Source organism: Aulonocara sp. 'chitande type north' Nkhata Bay, linkage group LG16, assembly GCF_057382095.1.
Source record: "Aulonocara sp. 'chitande type north' Nkhata Bay isolate Kocher_YH1m ecotype deep benthic linkage group LG16, A_spYH_male_GT1.1, whole genome shotgun sequence".
NCBI classification, from domain to species: Eukaryota; Metazoa; Chordata; class Actinopteri; order Cichliformes; family Cichlidae; genus Aulonocara; species Aulonocara sp. 'chitande type north' Nkhata Bay.
The window spans coordinates 19,381,909-19,403,235 of record NC_141359.1 but is presented as its reverse complement, the minus strand read 5'-3'; the positions used below and the strand labels follow the sequence as shown (position 1 = coordinate 19,403,235).

Here is a 21,327-nt window from a genome sequence, read left to right as displayed (position 1 = left end):
TTTTGATAGTTTACTCCTAGTGTAGTCTCTAAGGCATGATCCTCAGTCTGATCTTAAAGTGGATCCATTATGCTTTTCCCAGTTTTCTCTTAAATATACAGTTTCAACTTTGAAATACAAGTCAAAATCTCAGCCTTCAGGATTCAGTGCTCTAAAAGCTTAGTTTGACATTCATTTGTTCTTTTTTCGGGATACATAACAACACGTCGAGATGTATGACGATAAAGAGAGGGGTCTTCTTGATACATCTTCTGTTTGTAAAGACAGCCAATAAGGAGAAATTTGGTGGCTTAAAAGGGAGAGGAGCTAAAATAACTTGGATTAAAGTCAAGACCACACAAAGGACCAGTATAAGCTAAATAAGGATTATTATGAGCAATAATCATGCAAAGACACTCTAGTAGAGTCAAGGAATAAGAATAGGATTTTAATTGGTCCCCTTTAATGTCTAGTTATGTTTCTGTCCGTATCACAGGGTTGCATTTATATAATGGTTTAATACTCAAGTTAATGAATTATTTAAATAAAAGGTTTCATATAAAACAAGCAAAGGGTGTCAGTCTGTGAGCTACAAGCTAAAACGGTTACAATCCTATAGTAGAAATTGAACGCCTTCGTTTGATGGGGGATATGTGTCCCATACGTTAAAGAAACAACTTACCATTTGGGGAAATGCACTCACTACATTTCTTGCCAAGTTCTGTGTGAAGAGTGATAACACCCACGTTCAGTATGACTCTGAAGCTTAGCATAAAGAACGAGAAGAGCTAGTCTGCCTCTGTCTAACGGTAATAAATCCAACAGCTAGGACCTTTTTAAATGTCACCGTTTTAATAAACAAAATTAAGCAGGTTAATTTTAGCCAACTAACTGGTGCTTGTTGACTGACAGCCCCCCCTTTTTTTTAAGTTGTGCTAGGTTTTTATGCTAGTTTTGGCTAAACATGTTGCAGCTCCAGCTCTAACCCTGCAAGCATGAATTGATATCAGTTTTCTTATCTCACTCATTCATGGGAAGAAGCATTTACTTGCGTCCAACTTTGAGTCATGAAGTCGCGTTATGTTCCAGGAGAACAGCTTGTCAGCCATGTTTACTAGCTTTCAACGTCAACTAGCTTGACAGGCTTCTCAGACAGGAGAGGATGGTTATAAAATCACAGATGAAACTAATAACTCTGGGTGTAGCTCTTGTTGTATGCTCTGACAATTTCAACCACACAAAGATGTTCAATGCCATTTGAAAACATCAGCCCTTTTCTTTCTTTTTTCCTTTCTTTTTCTTTTTTTGTTGTTGCAACAAACTAGCACCTATGCTGTGGCCTCATTACCGAGACTTGCCTTCGTGTTGTCCGGCTTGTGAGGCTTCCCATACTATCTAGCGTTAATGACTATTTTTATGAAGAAGTATTTTTCCAGTCTTGGATATTAAAAGTACAGGCTGACATCCTCTTACAGTAAGCAATGTAAGTGACATAGAATATATTGGTCCATGTTACAGTTTGAACTGCTCTTTTTTTTCTTCTTCTTCTTGTATTTATTATTTGGTATAAATGCTCCTTTTTAAAAAATTTATTTATATTTTATTCTGTATGCCGATGTTTACAAAATGATCCCTGGAAGAATCGTTTGTTTTCTTTTTGAAATTTTCTCGGTCTGTATCAACGTTTACACAGAATTTATGACATGAAGTGTTTGAGTTCTTTTGCACAATCATGTAACAGGCCAGTGGGTGGGTTGAGGGATAGAATCTGTTAAAATTCTGTACTTTTTGTCGTCTGCCTAGAGTGTGTATGATATAATCCTAAAGGTAGACTTAAGTATTCAGTGTTACTGTAAAGTAAATGCTCATTTGTGGTGTAAATGCTCACCCTCTGTGTTTTGATAGCATTGAGGGGTTTAAAAAGAAAAACAAGCAAGAGAGAGAGAGATCATGATTATACAGGAACATTTCTATGTGAACTACTTGTTCAGCTCAGAATACTGTCAGAGTGGACTTGAAATCTAAAGAGCACATAATGACCCTTTCTGTAAATACTAGTCATCTTGGAGCAAGGAAAAAAACCCATTCAATCTTCTATGAGTATTTGAGCTAAGAATATCACTGTCCTTATATCATGTGCTATATTTTGTGACAGGTGTATTCTGTGGTTTAAGAAACTAAGTCGAACTGTGGGACAGGCAGGGTGACGAGACTAACTGTCTTTAGCCAACATTGTCCTCTGTGTGCTCAAATGTTGTATTCAGTTCACACATGTAGCCATGTCTTATCTGCAAACAGCGCCTTCAGTGTATTTGTTCTACACTGCTGAAGTGTTCAAGTCCCAAACGCTGTATTATGAGTTTTGAATAAATCTGTCATTTGGTAGACGTTGGCATTCATGTGACTTTGTTTTTGCAGAACAAGTATGTGGTTTCATTTGGGAGAGATGGTGAAGTCTTTGCTAGTTTCAAATTACCAAGGTGTATGACGAATGGTCACATGACTCTGTTTTTGTGTCTCCCATTTGCTTTCACTATCCTCTGTGTCTTCTGTCTGAAAACTGGTCTGTGCATGACTAACACACAACTACAACCAGCTGTGCGTGTTTGTGTCTCTTGGATGCTGTGTGTCATTCCAATAAAATTCGGATTTTGGTCTTAAAAAAGGAAAAGTCATTTACCAAAGATGACTGCACTGGCTTACTGCGTTCGGAAGTATCATCTGTTGAAGAGCTGTTCTGTGTTGAAACAGGGCCACAAAGGGAAACAGGGCTCCATGTGATCATCCCCGGTGAGGAGAAAGTACTTTTGGAGGATCCCAGTCGCAATGGACAAAGTACTTTGGAAGAAAAGTAAGATGATGGATGACTCTCTTTTCCATGCTTCTATCCTGGTTTATGCCTAATGTCTTTAAATCCTGTAATACTCAGCTTAGTCCTTGCTGTATTCTGTATGCGGTGCTTATAGAGCTGTGGAAAAAGTATTTGCCCCCTTCCTGGTTTTTTTTTTATTATTATTTATTTTATCTTTTTGCATATTTGACACACCTACCTGTTTCAGATAATCAAATTTTACCTACCTGACCCTGTGTGGAAAAGGCTAATAACTGCTTGTGCTACGCGCGGGCAGCAAGAACTGCTTTCAAGCAAGGGATTTAGGCCCAGTCTTCTTTGAAGAATGGTTTTGATTCAGACAGATTGGAGGGTTTGTTTATTAAAGCATGAACAGCCTGTTTAAGGTCATGCCAAAGCATTTCAATCAGGTTTAAGGCTGGACTTTTGGTCAGCAGCGGTTTTCTCCTTAGAGACATCCAAGGGAGAGCTCCTTATTGTTGAATCATGAACTCTGACCTGAACAGAAACGAGGGAGACCTGCAGTTCTTTAGATGTTGTTCTGGGTTGTTTTGTGACTTCCTGGATGAGTCGTTGATGCACTTGTGGAGTACTTTTGGTAGGCTGGCTCCCTCTGGGAAGGTTGCCCCAGTGTTCCAAGTTTTCTCCATTGGTAGATAATGGCTCTCACCGTGGTTCACTGGAGTCCCAAAAATGGCCTTGTAGCAATTTCAACACTGATAGATGTCAATGACTTTGTTTCTCATCTGTTTTTCTTTAAATAATGGTGTGAAGTGTTGCTTTTAGACCACTTTTTCTGACAAGTTCTATTTTAAGTGATTTCTTGATTCACAGTTGATTCATACTAATATAGAAAACTGTTGTTGGAACCCTGCGTCATTACTGCGAGCTAGCTGAAGGCTCTCCTCACCATTTGAGGTCTGTGTTGAAATGACAGTTGTGTTACAGTTTTTTTTTATATAACCGTAGTCTAGTGAGGAGTAAAATAAGTTGTATAAGGGTATGTGTCAGTAGGGGTGGGCGGTATAAACAGTATACCGTAGAAACTGTATGAATTTGGCCAAAGGTAGAGATTTTGACTATACCGCTCTGCCGCAATAGCGCATGTTGATGGTGTCATCAAGCTGCGCCTGTTTTGGTCGAAAGCATCGCACCGTCTGCAAGCAATATCGTCTGCAAGCAATATCGTCTGCAAATTGGGCGACAGTAATAGTGAAGAGATGAAGCACGTTTTGGAATATGAGGAAAGCGAAAAACTGCGCTTCCTCCACTTCCGTACCATTGATTGATTCATGCTGAATTCTCTCGCAGCTGCTCTATTCCCATGTTGTTGCAGTATATTAATGACTAACCTCGTATTGTGGATGGATTATCTCAGTTGTTGTCCTGACTAGGGATGGGTATCGTTTAGGTTTTATCTGATACCGGTGCCAAACCGGTACTTTTGAAATGGTGACGGTGCTTAACCCTTTAAAACCGGTCGGAGCGGGCACGCTCCATTTTGCGCAACTATTTTTAAATTCCTGTAGAACTGCAACCACGTAAGCTAGCGCAATAATTTTTTTTGCATATGAAACCGGAGGAGTTGTACTTACATCTTATGCCATCAGCTTGTCCTAGGTCACGGTTTCCTTCCACATATAGCTTTGCAAAAACTGCATAAAAAACGCTTGCAGCAACAAAAACATAATATCCCAGAAACACGCTTTGCCGATCCGATCAGCTGTTCGTAACACTTCCTACGTTGGAATAGACGTCAGCGCGAACTATCGCATGTCCGCCATTACCTGCCCGAAACCGGAAGTAACGTCATTTTTGCGGAAATTTAGTTTTTTACCATCAGGGCCTCATAAGCATATACTGGTGTTTTTAAAACTGTTTCGTTTCTGGGATTCTTAGAACTCAAATTGCACTGCTGGAAATAGTTTATTTTGATGCATATGCTGCTTTTTTGCAAATTTGCACTATAATATTTATTTTCATTTTTCCTGCAGTATATAAAAATTGGTGTATTATAAAAATAAAACTATGAAGACACTCAAAATAAATTTCCTGTGGTGGGAAACTATTTTGTGCAACTTTTTTGTATTTACAGTTTTGATAAGCCCCTTAAATTTTTCTAATTAGAAATATATGTTAAAGAAACAAAAACAATTTTCAATTTTTTTGTAGTTTATTGCACTTTTTTTGCAATTTATGTAATTGCTATCCACTTAATGCATACCTATTATTAAAATTTGGGCTATAATGGTTGTATTGATGTATAGCAACTTGAAATGTTCCCAAAAATGGCATTACAGCATGTAAAAATATAATATAAGCTCTGGTTCTATTCTAGGTCTTAAAGGGTTAAACGGTGCTTGAACCGGTGCTTAAAGAATGGAAAACACAAACTTTGTCCAAAAACCTCTTGTGTTTTTATTTTTAGCAGTTTCTTTTTTCTGCAAAATGATAACCAAGTTAGCCTTTTCTGTTGATACACCATACCTCCTTTGGTTGGAACCGGTGCTTAAACAATGGAAAACACAAACATTGTCCTAAAACCTCTCATGTTTAGCTGTTTTTTTTTATTTTATAAAAAGATAATAATGTTAGCCTTTTCTGCAGCTATGGGGTATATATGGTATCACTCTATCAAACAAGAAGACAGACAACATGTAACTATGATGGTGTTTGCTAGTTCACCTTACGTGCATTAATTTAATAACGTTAAGTTACTCAACCAGAGAAGAACGGCTGCTGCTGCCATAATCAACCGTCATCATTTCTGCTACACTGGCAGGGCTAGGGGCCAGGACTCTACTCTTCGTCTGTGAAGGTTCTCAGTCATCCAGGTCATTGTAGTCAAAGGAGCTTGCAAAGAAAAGCGTCTGGACTTCTTTAAGTTAATTGAAGACGTTTCACCTCTCATCCGAGAAGCTTCTTCAGTTCTAAGGTCAAATGGTGGAGAGTCCCAGATATAAACCTAGTGGGATATGTCTGTGAAGGTTCTCAGTCATCCAGGTCATCGTAGTCAAAGGAGCTTGCAAAGAAAAGCGTCTGGACTTGCAAAGAAAAGCGTCTGGATGAGAGGTGAAACGTCTTCAAGTAACTTAAAGAAGTCCAGACGCTTTTCTTTGCAAGCTCCCTAAACCTAGTGGGAGTATCCCCCCACAGAGGGACAAAAGGACCCCCTAATGATCCTCTAATCATTGGTGTCGTAAACCACCACCTCTGTTCAAAGATGGTCGCTCACAGTGGACATAGATGGCACTGTGAGCGACCATCTTTGAACAGAGGCGGTGGTTTACGACACCAACTCTCTGCCATCTATAATCCAGCTTTGAGTTCCCTCCCCAGATGCCTTAACGCCCACTCACATCCTGGGCCATCTGACCTCAGGAATTCGCATGATAAGGTGGGGCCAGGTTTCACAATGAAGTCACCCGAAACTCTGGCTGATTGGGACCCACACCCAGTTTCACACCTTGGCTCAGGCGATTAGAGGATCATCAGGGGGTCCTTTTGTCCCTCTGTGGGGGGATACTCCCACTAGGTTTATATCTGGGACTCCCCACCATTTGACCTTAGAACTGAAGAAGCTTCTCGGATGAGAGGTGAAACGTCTTCAATTAACTTAAAGAAGTCCAGACGCTTTTCTTTGCAAGCTCCTTTGACGACTCTACTCTTCGGTTTCTTGGGGGATGTTGCTAACTCCAGGTCTGATAACAGGCACCACACCAGCAGTAGATGTGCTCGGTGTGAGGTCTTGCAGCAAGCTATTAAATACTGTGCATTTCTCGGCTTTTAAAAAAACGCTATGCATTGCCAGGTGTTTCATCAGATTCGAGGTGTTACCTCCTTTGCACAGTATTACCGTAAAGCACTTGTTGCAGGCTGCTGAGTTTGCATCTTTTGCTGTGAAGTACAGCCAAACTTTTGACCGCTTTGCCTTGGGCATTTTTAATCTGTAGCTCTGCTCTAAAAGAACGTACGTACCTGGGCCCACCTACTATCCTTGGAAAGGTAAAATTATTGGCTAGAATCCAAAGTGTATGACATCTCAAGAAAAAAAAGCACCGAAATGTGCGCTGCTTTTCGGTCTGGTTGCTACCGTTTATGTCAGAACCTATCGGTATCCATCCCTAGTCCTGACTGAAATTTGGTCCGTTTACAGCATTATGCCATGCGATTGCATTTGTCCCTAGCCATCAGACCCTCACGTTAACTTTTATTGAGTGGAAAAAAGCTAGCGTTCATCCTCCAGCTTCACTGTTTATGTTATGCTAACATAGCTCGCTAGCAATCATATAGCACTTCATTAAATACCAGCTAGTCCAACTTCAGTAACCCTACAAACGTCACTGCTGTTTAGTTTTCTGTCTTCGTTAATGTTGGAAGTGATAGCAGAGCCATATGTTTGTTTGTTTTTTCCAGAAACCTCCCTGTCAGAACTCTGCTATATCATGTTTAGGTGGAAACTAGCGAGCTAACTTCCTGCTAATTCATAGCTCTGCTCGGTTTTCATGGATGCCTGAATGTTAAACTTAATTGTTACACCTGGTAAAGCAGCAACGCTGATCATTTTATTAAAGATAAAAGAATTTAGACAGTTTTTAATGCTCAGTGATGCCGCAGTGTTCGTTTGACTTTGGGACCTGAAGCGGACAGAGTTTTGGACCCAGATTACTCTGCGAGGCTCCTGACTATGGTAGCCGTTAGGGGTGGGTTTTTATAATCGATTCATCGATTAAAATCGATTCTGGCTTGGATAACGTAAAATCGATTCATTAAAATCCTGAATCGATTTTTTTAATATAAATTTATTTTGCCCGAAATGCCAGAATCTCTGGTGACATCTCACAAAATTTCAAGAACCACCAAACAGTTAAGACAGTAAATGAGAGCAGGTACACGGATTCTGCACATAGACTTAAACACCCGCGGATCAGAATCAGTGAGATGTCGCCTTTCTCACGGTCGGGGCTGAAAGCCGACAGCTCGCTGATTCTGATCTGTCGGCGGGTCCGCGCTTTGTGTTCACGCCCTTTATGAGCCGATTCTAAAGCTGTTAGTTTGATCTCTCTCCAAACAATATTGACCGAACCAGCAGCAGAAGAAGATCCAAACGCTTCACATAAACATCGTCATGAATTCACTCTGACTTTTACTGTTTTGCTTCCACCGCGATGCACAGCGCTCTCTCTCTCTCTCTCTCTCTCTCTCTCTCTCTCTCTCTCTCTGTACTTCAAGAACAGTTTCCCTTTCTTCATTATTCGCTTGCTTGTTACACAAGTCTACTGTTGTTTACAGCGCTGTCAGCCGCTGTTTTTTTCCCTTTTACATTCTTCCGAAAAGAAAACCTCATTTCTGCTGTTCAATACTGAATAAATTTAAACTTTTTAAAATTATTCAAAATGCAAAACGCTTAACCATGTCTCTAATAAAACCGCTGTAACTTCAGAGGTAATGTTCATATGTTGATTAATGGTTTTCTTTCGTTTTTGATGTACTGCAGAATATTTTTATAAAATCCCAGGCCAGGAAAATCACCTTCATGTTTTTCTGTGTTTTATCTTCAGCTACTTTGACACAAAAGCATCTGCTGTGACGCTCACACCTTTGATAAAGTCTTGCGAGTGTCAGCTTCCTTTTTATTGATACAAAAATATGTAAATGTACTGATCTGAATTATAATATTTCTGACTGTCGAAATTTCCCAGATTTAAATCGAATCGAATCGAATTAAATCGAATTAAATCGAATTAAATCGAATCGTGGATCGAATCGATTCGGGACCTTGTGAATCGGAATTGAATCGATTCTAGAAATCAGTGACGATACCCAGCCCTAGTAGCCGTAATTAGTGATGTGCAAATCATGAACGAATCGTTCAATACTTGAGAATCACTTTACTGACTCGTGAATCATGATTCACAAGCCCAACTGTCTCATTCACTGACTCATCCCTGTTGCTGTTAGCAAACTAATTTCACTAGCAGAAATTTATCTACCTTATAATTACAATTATGGGGGAAGAAACAACAGCCAGTTTCTTAACTGAACTGCTCTGCTCTGAACTGGGAAAAAAAGCCCTGAGTAGAAAGCTCACATCAAGACAATAGCTCCTCAGTTCACAGTAGCATCGCTCTGCTAACATGCCAACAGCACATTTGAGTTACTCACCCCGACCCTTCCTGTGCGGAATCATAGCATAAGCGAATCACTCACTCACCCCCTCTTTTCCTGTGCTGAATCGTAGCATGAACGAATCACTCACCCCCTCCCTTGCTGTGCTGAATTGTAGCATAAAGGAATCATTCACTCACCCCCTCCCTCCTGGCTCACAGCTTCTTCTTCTTCTTCTTGGTTGGAAACCAATGTTAAGGCACATTACCGCCCTCTGGCTTGCAGCTCAGTGGACATTTAGATGAGAAAATATATATTTGACACATTTGAGCAAAATACTAATAAAATAAAATAACAATAAATAAAATGAATTTTCCCTTTAGAAATCGTAATTTTTTTGCTCTTTTTTGCTCTATAAAAATAGTTGTTTTTCTTTTTTAATCACTCATCTTAGTCGTAGGATATACATGAAAAGAGAAACAAAGTAAGTTTGAGTGAAAATGTAAATTTTTTGCACTCTCTGGGCAACTGACTTAGTGACTCAAATGACTCAAAAAACCCGATTCATTTTGGTGAGTGACTCATTCAAACTCGATTCAGTAAAAATCATCGAATTTACCATCACTAGCCGTAATGCTCTGACAATCACACCAAGCGGTGCGGCTTCATAGCTTACCAAAGTCGTACTAAAACATTTTGACAGATTTTTGAGCGCCGTGTTCCACATAAAATCGGTTCGAGGTCATTAAGCACAACCAGAATTCATACATAAGGCACACTGGATTATAAGGCGCACTGTCAATTTTTGAGAAAATTAAAGGATTTTAAGTGCGCCTTTATAGTGCTAAAATACGGAAGAAAAGAATATATCGTGATATATACTGTGATATGGATTTTACGCCATATCGCCCAGCCCTATGTGTCAGCCTTCCTTGTAGGAAAAATAAACTGTTGGTGTTGTTTTGTCTTTTTTTTTGACTGTTTGTTAGCAGTTTTAGAGATATCATTTTCAAATTTTGTGTGATGGTAGATAACAACAACAGCTTGAGTTGATTTAATTTGGGTGAAAATTTTGTCAAGGTCAGACAAAATGTGAAAATCAGTAATGCTTCATCTTAAAACTACAATACAATTGTCTATGACTCATTGTTAGCACCATTGTTTTTTTGCTTTGTTTTTTTTTCAAGTACTTCGCCCTACCACCTCACAATGATGCCTTAGCAGGCCTTCCACATCTAAAAAAAAAAAAAAAAAAAAAAATCACAAAACATCAAAGTCTCTTGCACTTTGGGGGAAGTTGCGCTCTCTAAGTGCGTTTGTTGTAAATATTTTTATTAATTTCTATAATTATTTTTAAAATTTTATTTATTTATTTTTAAATAGGAGCCTGGTGGACGTGGTATATGCCCTGAGGGATGAGGTTCAAGAGCTGAAACAGGTGATGTTGGATGTTTGTTGGGTAACTCATGATACTGTGTTTATAAAATTATAGATGTCAAAACTGGATAATTTTAAAGGCTGAGTGACTAAATGTCATCTTCAGATTTGTTTTAAAATGTATTTCATGATTGTTTTCCAACACAGGATAACAAGAAGATGAAGAGGTCACTGGAGGAAGAGCAGCGAGCACGGAAGGATCTAGAAAAAGTTGTTAGAAACGTTCTGAAGAGCATTAATGACCCAGCGTGGGATGAGACAAACCTGTGAGGCTCAAGTTAACACCCATGTGAAGCTTGTAGAAAGAAAGAACTTGTACAGTACCTGTGGACTTGATTGCACTGTTTGAAAGACATGAATTAAGCTCAGTTGCGTGAAGGTAAATGTCCATCTTAAGGCAAGTAAATGTGGGCTTGTTTGAGATGGATCCACCAGTGCACTTTAAGTGCCATTCAGCTTAATAGACAGGCCTTATTGAGATGACTTGTTAAACTTCCTCGACCATCTGTCCCAAAATAACATTCCTTGATCACTAAGCAAGCATGACTGTACTGAACCATCCAGCATCAATGTCTGTGGCTGTGTTCACGAAGCTGGAGGATAACTGGAGAGAGTTCCTCTCCGTCTGTTTACAATCATTTAACGGCACAACTATCCACTGTACAGAATGGTACTTTAATGGTGTTAATGGTCCAAAGGCTTTGACAAGTCTTAACTTGAACAAAGCCATTTCATAACCTCTTTATTTAATTTTTTATGAAATGATTTTTTTGCAGGGTATCCTCCTCAGACTCAGGCTAAGCCTGATGTTTTTAACCTTTAGCAAAGCTTGTGCCAGGAAACTCCTTTATGTCTGTTTTTAATCCATTTTTTTCTTTTGTTTTTGTTTGACAACTTTACTTTTTCATTTTTCCTAAGGGAACTGTACAGATATTAATGTTGTACTGTATATTGTAAATACTGCTAAAAGATGAGCCTTTGCCCGTTGGGATAAATAAATGTGTTTTTTGAGGTATGCTTTTGAATGCCGCTACTAAATCTGCACCATCCCCATTTAGTATTATGGAAGGAATATATACACACACGCGCTCGCACTTGTGTGCCCGCTGGGATTAATACATGTCTGTCAGGAAACCTAATAAGAATACCAATATTTAAATTCAAAATTTTACTATTAAACTTTTAGTTTATATTTAACTTGCCTGAAAGCTTTAGGTGACATAGAAAACCACAAAATCAGCTTATACGCCTTTGTGTGACTACTTCATTATTTCTTTTCAGCACCTATGCACAGAGGCTGTGGATAGGTGCTGGTTTGAAGCCTTTTTGGGAATCTCGCCATATTTCAACAGGTTTGAGAACCAATAATTACATGATGCTACGAGCAGAACTTATTTCTATCCCAAGAAAATCACAACAAGTTAAGTCAAAAAATGACTCTCACCAAAGAGTATACCTGTCTAAAAACTTTTTCCAGTGGTAGATGAAGTAATTTATATATAAATAATTTTTCAAAAGTCCACAGACTTAACAAGTTATTATTTTAAGCTCTACTTTGGTTAAATGTTGTTTAGTTTCTGATAAAACATCTTCACCTGAAAATGTGAAGTAAATAATTCTAGTGTTTAAAAGAACAGTGGTTTCCACTGAAATTTAGTAGACTGAATGAAACAGTATGTTTTCTATAGTATATCGTTACTAAAATATGGGCTTGTGAGATTTAACAGTGACTGTAGCTGAGTAATATTAGATTGAAATGTATCTAATTGGCTAATAACAGGCCAAACACTAATATCATGAACACAAATATGTGCCTAAACCATTATAAACCACTATATTCTTTCCTTTTGTGCTTTAGTATATTAGGTACTAAACAATAACATGTAATTAAACAATATTACATTTTATAACAACAACCACAACCCTGTTACTGTTCTTCTTACAAGTCAGTATATAAACATTTTAATGCAGAGATTTTTATGGATTTATTACAAGCAGTTTATCAGTAGAGTGTATACAATATACTATGCTATTACTGTAACTGGTTTTGTCTCATAGGATTAGTTAATACTTTGGTAATACTGTAGTAATAACTTGAAATTTCCATATTATCACCACTTTATTACCACTATTACCACAATATTACTGAGCTGTAATAAGCACCGATGAAATATTTGGCTCTCTGTGTTTACCTTTGATGACAGTAGAAAAAGCTCGCTGACTTGTCTACCTCTCATTTATATGTCAAATATCTGGACCGGGGTTAAATTCAACTTGCTCAATATATAGATCTGGTTTCTGAAGTTTCTCCACAGGGAAACATCTGGATTTTGCTGTTTTTGTTTTGTTTTGCTGTTTAGTGCTGAGAATAAAGACTCTGGGCTAAACTGGGTTCCATTGGAGCTGGAGATGAAGCCAACGGGAATGAAAATAACCAAAAGCAGCCAAAACTGTGAAGTAAGGGGCAATAAAGCCATACGCCCGGTCCTGCTGCTACACATGAGTGAATTAATTCATCTTATTCAGATGTCATTCTTCACTTGGCCGGAGGGTGCCTAACAATGGCTGCTAGGCCTTATTAGTTATTTATTTATTTGTAAGTTTTCAATTTTCACAACAGAGCACAAGCTAAGACCTACTGAAAATATTTTCAGTGTAGGCAATTAGAGAAAAGAAATCACAAACACTGGCAGCGAGACAATGTGAAACAATAAAAACAAAAATACGTAAGGGGTTTTACAGAACTTTGTGGAGTCAGAAATGGGAAAGGATCGAAAAGGCATCTTTCTTGTATGTGCTTTATATATTTCATGAAGTCAGACCACACTTCCTGGAACTCTCCAGCAGTTATGAAGCCCGCCAATGCTCGACAACATTGTTACTTGGATATACCCGTGGGTAAAATAGTGCTCCTAATAGACACAGCCGAGGAGGTTCTGAAGGAGGCCTGTGTAGCCACTCACCAATACACTGGATTGCTTATTGAATGAAAGAGCAGCACCACAATAACTGAAGGTAAGTAACGATCACTGATTCGCATTTTCAACACAAATTGTTAGGTACCAAGCCCATTCTATGAACTTTGACACCAGTTTTGTGTATCCCCCCATGTTTTGGGAGAACTTTGCGAGTGAATGATATTCCAAACAGATCCACGAGGTAGAAGGAGGAGGGTTAGCTGAGAAAGAAAGCAAGGTAGGAGAGATATCAACTCTGCCATTGCTTTTTGGAAGCAATGCAATATTAAATTGAAAAAATAGGCCTTATACCAGCCTATATCTATTTTTCTCCCCCAGCCTTTCACTGTTTATTGCACACATTAAAAAGTGCCCTATCACCTTAACCTCTTGCCTTGTTTAACACAGTAAAGGTAAGTTTGGCATGAAAAACTGATGGCCAAAGTGCTTGACTATTTACATGCAATACCATGATATCATAGTGGTCTGTGTGTATTCTAGCTCTTTTTAAAAAATCCAGTCTATTGAATTCTATTGTGCACTCTGGTAATCGCGACAAGCTTTGTAGGGTGGAGAAGATCTCATCCGGCTGTTGTTGGATGAATAAGCGCAGATGTCAACCTTTTCACTGTGACTCTCACCTTGTCCACTCTGTTGTAATGAAAACGGCAGCCTTTTGTTTCATGTTGAATATTCCTTCATAGGAACAAAGGCACAATTCGCATTCATCCTGTGAGGCAGATCTCGGCAGATAAAGCCAGGCCAGCACTGCCACACTCTGACCTTGCTGGCATGACTCCCTGAAAGTGTTTGGCTGCCTCTCTATCCTAAATAATGAACTGGCTCATGAAAAGAGCCATTGCCTTACTGCTGGGAAGTTTACCTGGCACTCTGAGCATGATGTTGCCCATAAAGGTACATAAGTACACATTGCAGCTAACATTTGGGCTCCAGCTTGCTTTTATTTGTCCTTCAACTTTCCCGGGGAACACTTGAGAGCCTTCTTCTTCCTGTCAAGTGTCTGGTGGGTGAGAAACTTTAGAAATAAGGAGGCAGACGCATATTATCGGGGTTCTGACCTGCCCCAGCCCCTCTTCACTCTCTGACTCTTTCTTCCAACCAGGATGGAGTGACAGCTTGTCACTGTGGCTGCTCCACAATACAGCTCAGACCCCCCGACTATTGTGGAGCTCAGGAAAAAAAAGCACCAAGGTCTTCCTCTCTCTTTCCTTCACTCTTTTTTCTCCCTCTTTTCAAAGCAGAGAATCAATCAGCTGTACACACACACACACATACACACGACTCATTTCTTTTCCCTTCCCTCTGTCTATTCAGCAGCCAGTGATCATTTAGACTTGACATGTATTGTGAAAAACTGAGCTGCTTTGCCTCTTTCTTCTTCTCTTTCTTTCACTCCCTTTCTCTTTCAACTGTCTGTCATTAATGTCCAGGTCTTACAATATACGAACAGAGGAGAAGAAGAAAGCGAAGAGTGAGGGATGAATTGATGGATGGGAGGATAAGCGCTCAGTGTCCTTTCTTTAAAGATTTGTTATTGTACAGTACTGTCTCCCAGTCATTTTTGGTTGGTGTTTCAGTCTGAAAGCCCATCCACGTGCTCTTTTGTATGGGAAAGCAATAAGGCCCCATTGAATGAAGCTGAATGGACCTGCCATCCTTAGGGGCTGAGGCCTGAGGACTCCTATTCTTTAGCCCCCAATCTAATTGGAGCTGAAATGAAATGGAGGTTTCTTATGAAAATAGGCTTTGTTTGGCCGCAAGGCTGGTAATTCATAAACAATAAGCAGGGCCCCATTGTGTAGATAATAATATATTCATGCCGCTGGAGATGGGGAGAAAGCAAAGCGAAGGCTGAGGATATATAAGGAGGATAGGCAGAGACAGCGATGGAGAGTGAAGGGATAAGAAGAAGGGGAGGAGGAAGACGAGGGGCTAATAGCAAATAGTGGGTCAGAGAAAATTTGTAATAGTTGGGTAGAGGCAGAGGATTTATTAGAGGAAGGGAAAGGACTGAAAGTGGGTAGGAGTGAAAAGTGAGTGGGAGTGAGGAAGGTGAAAATAGGAGTAGGAGAGATAGACAAGATAAGAATGAGGCGAGGAGGGCGGGAGATTGGGAAATGGTTTTGAGTACCTCTGAGTCTACAGGTGACTGGTTTGGCAGCAGTGGGGGGAGAAGGCAAGTGAGTGAAAGTATCATAGAAAATGGAAAAGGTTGCACAGTGCAAATCTGTGTGGTGTTGAGAGTGGTGGAGCTGATAGAGTGGATTGGTCAAGTGCAGAGACAGAGCAGTGGAAAAAGAAAAAAAACCCCACAGTCAATGTCTGACAAGAGAGAGGAGAGAGGAGACCGGTGTGCCTGCGCTGGTGTAAACATGACAGGAGGGCTTTTACCGCCCGGAGACAGGAGTGTGGCTGAGGAGAGCAGGTGAGCTTTCTTGACACTCTGATGCATCAGTCCACGCAGATTATTGCTCTCTGTCATCATCTGTAATCGCACAGGTCAAAGCTGCGTCTGTGCGATGATCTCCAGCTTAGGCTGCACATCCCTAAAGAAGTGTCATCTCAAACAGCAGGACCAAAAAAAAGAGAAAAAAAGTGCTGGACTTAGTGCGAGTGGAGTGACAGGCTGACTGAAGGGACCCTGCTTCCTGTATGTGATCTGAGCAGCTGCTTGGTTCATGTAAACGGGCTTGTTACCATTGATGGAGTGATTTTTATAAAGTGACTGGAAACATCCATTCCTCTGGAAGCTTTGGGAAACAAAAAGTGCTGCCAGCTGTGCTTCTAATTTTCTTTTTTCCCTCCTCCTCCTCCTTCTTCTTCTTCTAAAGTGGTATATGCTGGACAGAGTTTCGTGGAAGTGGAGGGAGAGGATTTTGAGGACCCAAATTCAAAACCCAAACTGTGAACACCGAGAGCGAGAGCTTTGAATTAACAGTGAGTAAATCTCAAATGGTACTAAATAGGTTGACTGAGTTTGCGTGTGTGTGTGTGTGTGGGGGAGTCAGGGCTGTTTGCATGCTCTTACACTTTTTTGTGCAACAAGTGCAGTGTCACCTGTGAGGTGTAACCCACATACAGGAGTTGTGGTCCACGCAAAAAAAAGTTTTTGTGGACACACTGTGCAAAAACTTGTCCACAGGTGTAAATATCAAATGGACAGAGCGATGAGCTTTTTACATTTTAACGGAATGTTTGTGTTTTTACTTTTAGTGTGCAAGTTTGCACATAACTGCACATCAAGAGGACTTGATGTGTGCATGTAAGTGTGTGTGTGTCCGAGTGTGAAGCCCTCTGTCTCACTGATGGATGGATTCTTTCATTGGAAAGCAAAATGTTAAATAACGAGCCATGGTGTTAGGTAAATACTGTTGTTAGTCATAATTACCAAGAAGGCTCTGCTCTGTTTAGGTGCATGCAAACACCTCTACCTGCTATTTCACGCCAAACGAGTGCTGTGGAAATAACTCAAGGAATTTAAAATATTAGTGAGGGGAAAATGATTTGCATGAAATATCTGGATAATTGCTGTAATTGCTTAAATATATTAGGCTTTCTTCTTGTTTTGGTTATGCAGGTGTATTAGCCAAGAGGTGGTGATATTTCATTTGACCAACACGTGCAATTCAATCCCTAAGGCACCTAAGTTTTTGCTTTGAGCCACTAGATGTCAGTATTTAACAAGCTATACACCAGCACTGTAGCCCTCCTGCAGAAGACATCCAGCATAAGCCTCCTGAGGTTCTGTGCTCAAAGATTTTCTCTGTTATTTGCCTCAGTGTGTGTGTATTTACGCAAAAATGTTATAGATTTATAAAACCATAAATGTGACATTATGTGCAACAGTAAACAGGTGCTCGTATACCTTGTTTTTTTAAAGGTTTTAAATCATAACACTTCTTTAAGATAGATTTCAGCAGGTGCTTTTTGCCTTTCAGTGCAAAATGAGAAGACATAACGCTGATCATTTAATTGCATGTCACAGTGAAGATCATGTGCTGCATTTATTTTTAATCATATGGTTACTCCTGCCACGAGATGGCAATCACACCTAATGAAAAACCTCTCGGCCGTATGTGTGCATATGTTCTCCTATTTGTGAGTGTGTGTGTGTCTCTGTGTGCGTGAGTGTGTCGGTGCTGGATTTGCTCTCAACACGCATGCTTTTGCATATAACAAGATGTCTTCACATTGTTGTGTTTTTTGGTTTGTTTGCCCTGTCTTTCGTGTGTATGAGTGTGTGTATGCAAATGTGTGTGTATGTGTGCTTGTGATAACCTGCAGTGTTTGTTGAATATCTGTGCAAGCCGAGCTGGATGTTTCCCTGCTGGAGGTCCTTGTTTGTTTTGTTTATTTGCATGCATCAGAGTGGTTGTTGGCGGTGTTGGTCACTACAAGTGGCTGGCATTTGGTGCCTGGTAATCAGGCAACGGGCAAACTGGGTGGCACCGCTGCGAATGGTTTGCTGGAGATTATCCCAAAATTATCCATGAATTATCCCAGAGAATTACACAATTCCAGTCAGGCCTTGTCCATTGATGGAACTGGAAAGAGGAGAGTGTTGGACCAAGTGTGTGTGTGTGTGCATATTGTTAGGGGGACCTTTGGATGGAGCAATGTTGGTGTCTATATTACGTATTGCAGCTCTGTGTGTATGTGTGTGTTTAATGATTCTGGCAGTGTTGGTGCATTGGGGTAATGGAGCATGTTAATCCACATCAAACGGCTATTACCGGCAGATTTTACTCATAAAAATTGCTATGTTCAGTAAGAGGGGCGATAAATTTAAATACTTTGAGCAAACCTGTGTGGTTCATGCATGCTTTGTTTTCCAACACGTGTCAATAAAAAATTCAGTTAAGTAGCAGAAGTTTATCATTTAGCCCTCCAATTAAAATGTTATCTAATCCTTAAAATCTGGCAGAAGCTACAGTGTAAGTGTAAATTTTTATTAGGTTGGGTTTTTTTTGTTTTTTTCCCCCAGAGCTACAGGTTTTCATGCCCGTTGGACCATTGTATTGAACTCATTTCTGTGTTGCTGCTGTCTCTGCACATCGTGCTGTCATTAAAGTCTGGATAGATAGGAGGGGACTAGCTGCTGGCTTGTGTGTGTGGCAGTCGGAGCCCCAAAAGGATGAATAGTGCTGGTGAACCTCTCTGCGATAAGTGTTTGGTAAACGGGTCAGTAGATTGTCCTCTGAGGCTCAATCTGAGCTATTTTCCCTGGCTGAGAACACAAATTATCCTCTGCATTCATTCCATAAACAGACCTCCAGTGGCGCAGACTCCACATAGTTTGTTGTGCTTGCGCGCTCGCTCATTCTGTTTTCTTGTGCTTTGGCTGAATACGCAGGCCCGCTTACACATGTGAACCACATGGGATAACACATGCATGCTTCTCACCCTCTCGACAACAAAGGCCAAACTGACAAGCAGATGAATGCACAACTATAGAGGATGAGAAAACAATTGCATTTAGAGCGGGCGTGAGTAGAGGATCACAGCGAAACACACACTGGCATAGGAAGTAGGAAGAGGATAATGGTAAGAGGCAAAAGAGGGGCAAAAAAGAGGGAAAGGCTGAGGTGGTGAAAGGTTAAGTACTCTCTCTTTTTTTTTTGGATGCTGTACTTCCTGCAGGGCCTTGTTCCTTGACCTGCTGGTTAGAGGAGAGAGTTTGGAAAAAAAAGTGTGAGCAAAGGGGAAAGGAGGGAGAAAAGGCTAAAGCTGCATGTGAGGTTGCAAGGTGAGAGGTGGAAGAGCTAGAATGGGAGGAGTATTTGCCTCCGGCTGATAGGGAACAATTGGGCTCAGAAGACGGCATGCACACACACACACACACACACACACACACACACACACACACACACACACACACACTCAACACCGAAACAAAAATGGACATTCTCACACACACTCACACGCATAGAGCTGCACACACTTCGAACTACAGGCCCAGCAGGCACATGAACTTCAGTGCAGTTGTTGCCATGGCGATACACTGAGTTGCTGACCCCCCGACTTCATTTTTCCTGCCGCTTGGCTATTGAAAGAGATGATTGACAAGTGTCCAAATGTCAGCCGACCCAGCCGGCCACACAGATGGGGTGGGGTGGGGGAGTTGGGGGTGGGCAGCCATTTTATGTTACTTTCACTCACAGGAAGGAAAGCGTGTGTGTGTGTGTGTGTGTGTGTGTGTGTGTGTGTGTGTGCTTGTGGATACACGTGCACCGAGTGTCTGTTAAAGCTGAGCAATTACTTAAATTATTAGCAATCACAATAAACTGTATCTACCCTGTGATGCTATGAATAGACCGAACAAACAAAACACCAGAGGTACACACACATAATACAGTAGCTGTATTCACTTGTAAACACACATATCTCAACCGGTGCAAAGAAAGCCTCCAAATAAAGCCATTTAGCATGCAAGACAGGGTCGTATATTTGGTTTGTCTTTTGAGCTGCACTGATAACATGTTCGCTGAAAGGCAGGACTGGCTGGTTGTGGTGGCTATTGAGTGTTTGTATGTGTTTGCATCTTTAGTGTTTTTACTGTGTGCTGTGTGCATATTTATGCGCACAAACACTGATGGACCAAATTGACATGAATCCTCTTATTCATACATAAAACGTAATAATTAAAAAAAAAAAACCCAAAAATTTTACACTCAACAATGAAACTTATAGAAAACAAGCACACTTTTTTCTTTTTTCTTTGTATTTCTGTAGATATTTTTCCTCCTGTGTTTTTTTTAATCCTCTCTCCCTTTCTCACTGTCTCATTGTCTGCAGGATTGAAGGGATCGGTCTTATCTTGATCACCCACTGCAACACATTAACCTCTCCTCTCTTATCTCTACACTGGTCATTAGTGCCAAAACCCTTAACGTCCTATTGACAAGGAGCACAAAACTCTGCATCTGTGTGTGTGCATGCATGTGTTGAGCTATTGCAGGTGACATGTGGATGAGATCTGCTGAGTTGGTGATCTGAGCCGATAACATTATTAGTTGTGTGTGTGTATGTGTGCCTGTGTGTGTGCAAAATATGACGAGAGAGTGGGAGGAGAAAATATTTCTATATAAAGTATTTGATCGAAAATTGAGCAGCCCATATTTAATACGTATTTATGTGCTTTTATTTTGACACTTTGGCAGTCTGAAGATCTGAAAAGATATGATTAATAAGTCATTGATTATATTTGATATATTTAGTGACTGAATGTAACATAATTTGCATTAAATGTAGCGAGTACATATATTCAAAATAAGGTCTGAATTACACTCCCCTGCCACCTGAAATCGCTGCCGGAGAAATGTAATCATTCAAAACCCAGTCATCCGCTTTGCTGTGAGGCCATTTAGAAGGTATTGAGGGGAAAATAAAAATGCACTTCCTGTTCTCTAATGCGCCAGTATTGGTGCTGAATGGGTTACTCCATTTGATGCTGATGGAGCATTACACTTCAGCTCAGTCAAACAGCTGTCAGCAGCAAGTGTATCACAAATTCAATCAGTTCACGTTATCATGTCATGACACGCAGCAATCAAATCACTTATTGCAGAAATATTTGCACCTCCTTTAAACGCTCCTGGCACATCTGAAGCTGCTTTGAAATAAGGTGAAAAAAAAAGAGTGACAAAATATATGAACGCATAAATCCATCCATTCATCGCTTCATGCTTTTACTGTGTTCGGGGAGGTCACAACACAATTAGAAAATTATATATGTTTTATGTTGGAGGCACACAATCGTCGCTCTGCTGTTTTATTCCAAAGGAAAAACAAAATCACATTTCTGCTAATACGTGTCATCGAGAAATTTGGGGCCTTTTAGCTGTGAGTTAAATGTGTGCCACTGTTTATCGCTAAATGCAGTACTTATCTGTCTCTCTCTCTCTGTCTGTTTTCTATCTTTCCCTGGCCCCGTGTGTTAGTGGGACTGACAATCAAACAGGTTAAAAGAATAAT

The 21,327-nt window shown here is 40.2% G+C and overlaps 1 protein-coding gene and 1 long non-coding RNA gene across 4 annotated transcripts in view; both read left to right on the top strand.

The window, feature by feature from the left end:
* The window catches only part of arhgef7a (Rho guanine nucleotide exchange factor (GEF) 7a), a 42,754-nt gene extending 31,370 nt beyond the window's left edge, over nucleotides 1–11,384 (top strand). For 2 of the 3 annotated variants that reach the window (XM_086265955.1, XM_086265956.1), the window contains 3 exons: nucleotides 2,731–2,830; nucleotides 10,322–10,376; nucleotides 10,523–11,384. In XM_086265955.1, the coding sequence (XP_086122081.1) occupies nucleotides 2,731–2,830; nucleotides 10,322–10,376; nucleotides 10,523–10,645 (278 nt within the window). In that variant the 3' untranslated portion in view covers nucleotides 10,646–11,384. Of the gene's footprint in view, nucleotides 1–552; nucleotides 560–2,730; nucleotides 2,831–10,321; nucleotides 10,377–10,522 lie in introns of all 3 variants that reach the window. The other variant, XM_086265958.1, reaches the window with a different exon arrangement.
* Nucleotides 11,385–15,282: 3,898 nt separating this feature from the next.
* Nucleotides 15,283–21,327, top strand: part of LOC147311327 (uncharacterized) — a 39,240-nt gene continuing 33,195 nt past the window's right edge. The window contains exons 1-2 of the long non-coding RNA XR_015125369.1: nucleotides 15,283–15,778; nucleotides 16,185–16,290. This is a non-coding gene — a long non-coding RNA (uncharacterized LOC147311327). The remainder of the gene's footprint in view (nucleotides 15,779–16,184; nucleotides 16,291–21,327) is intronic.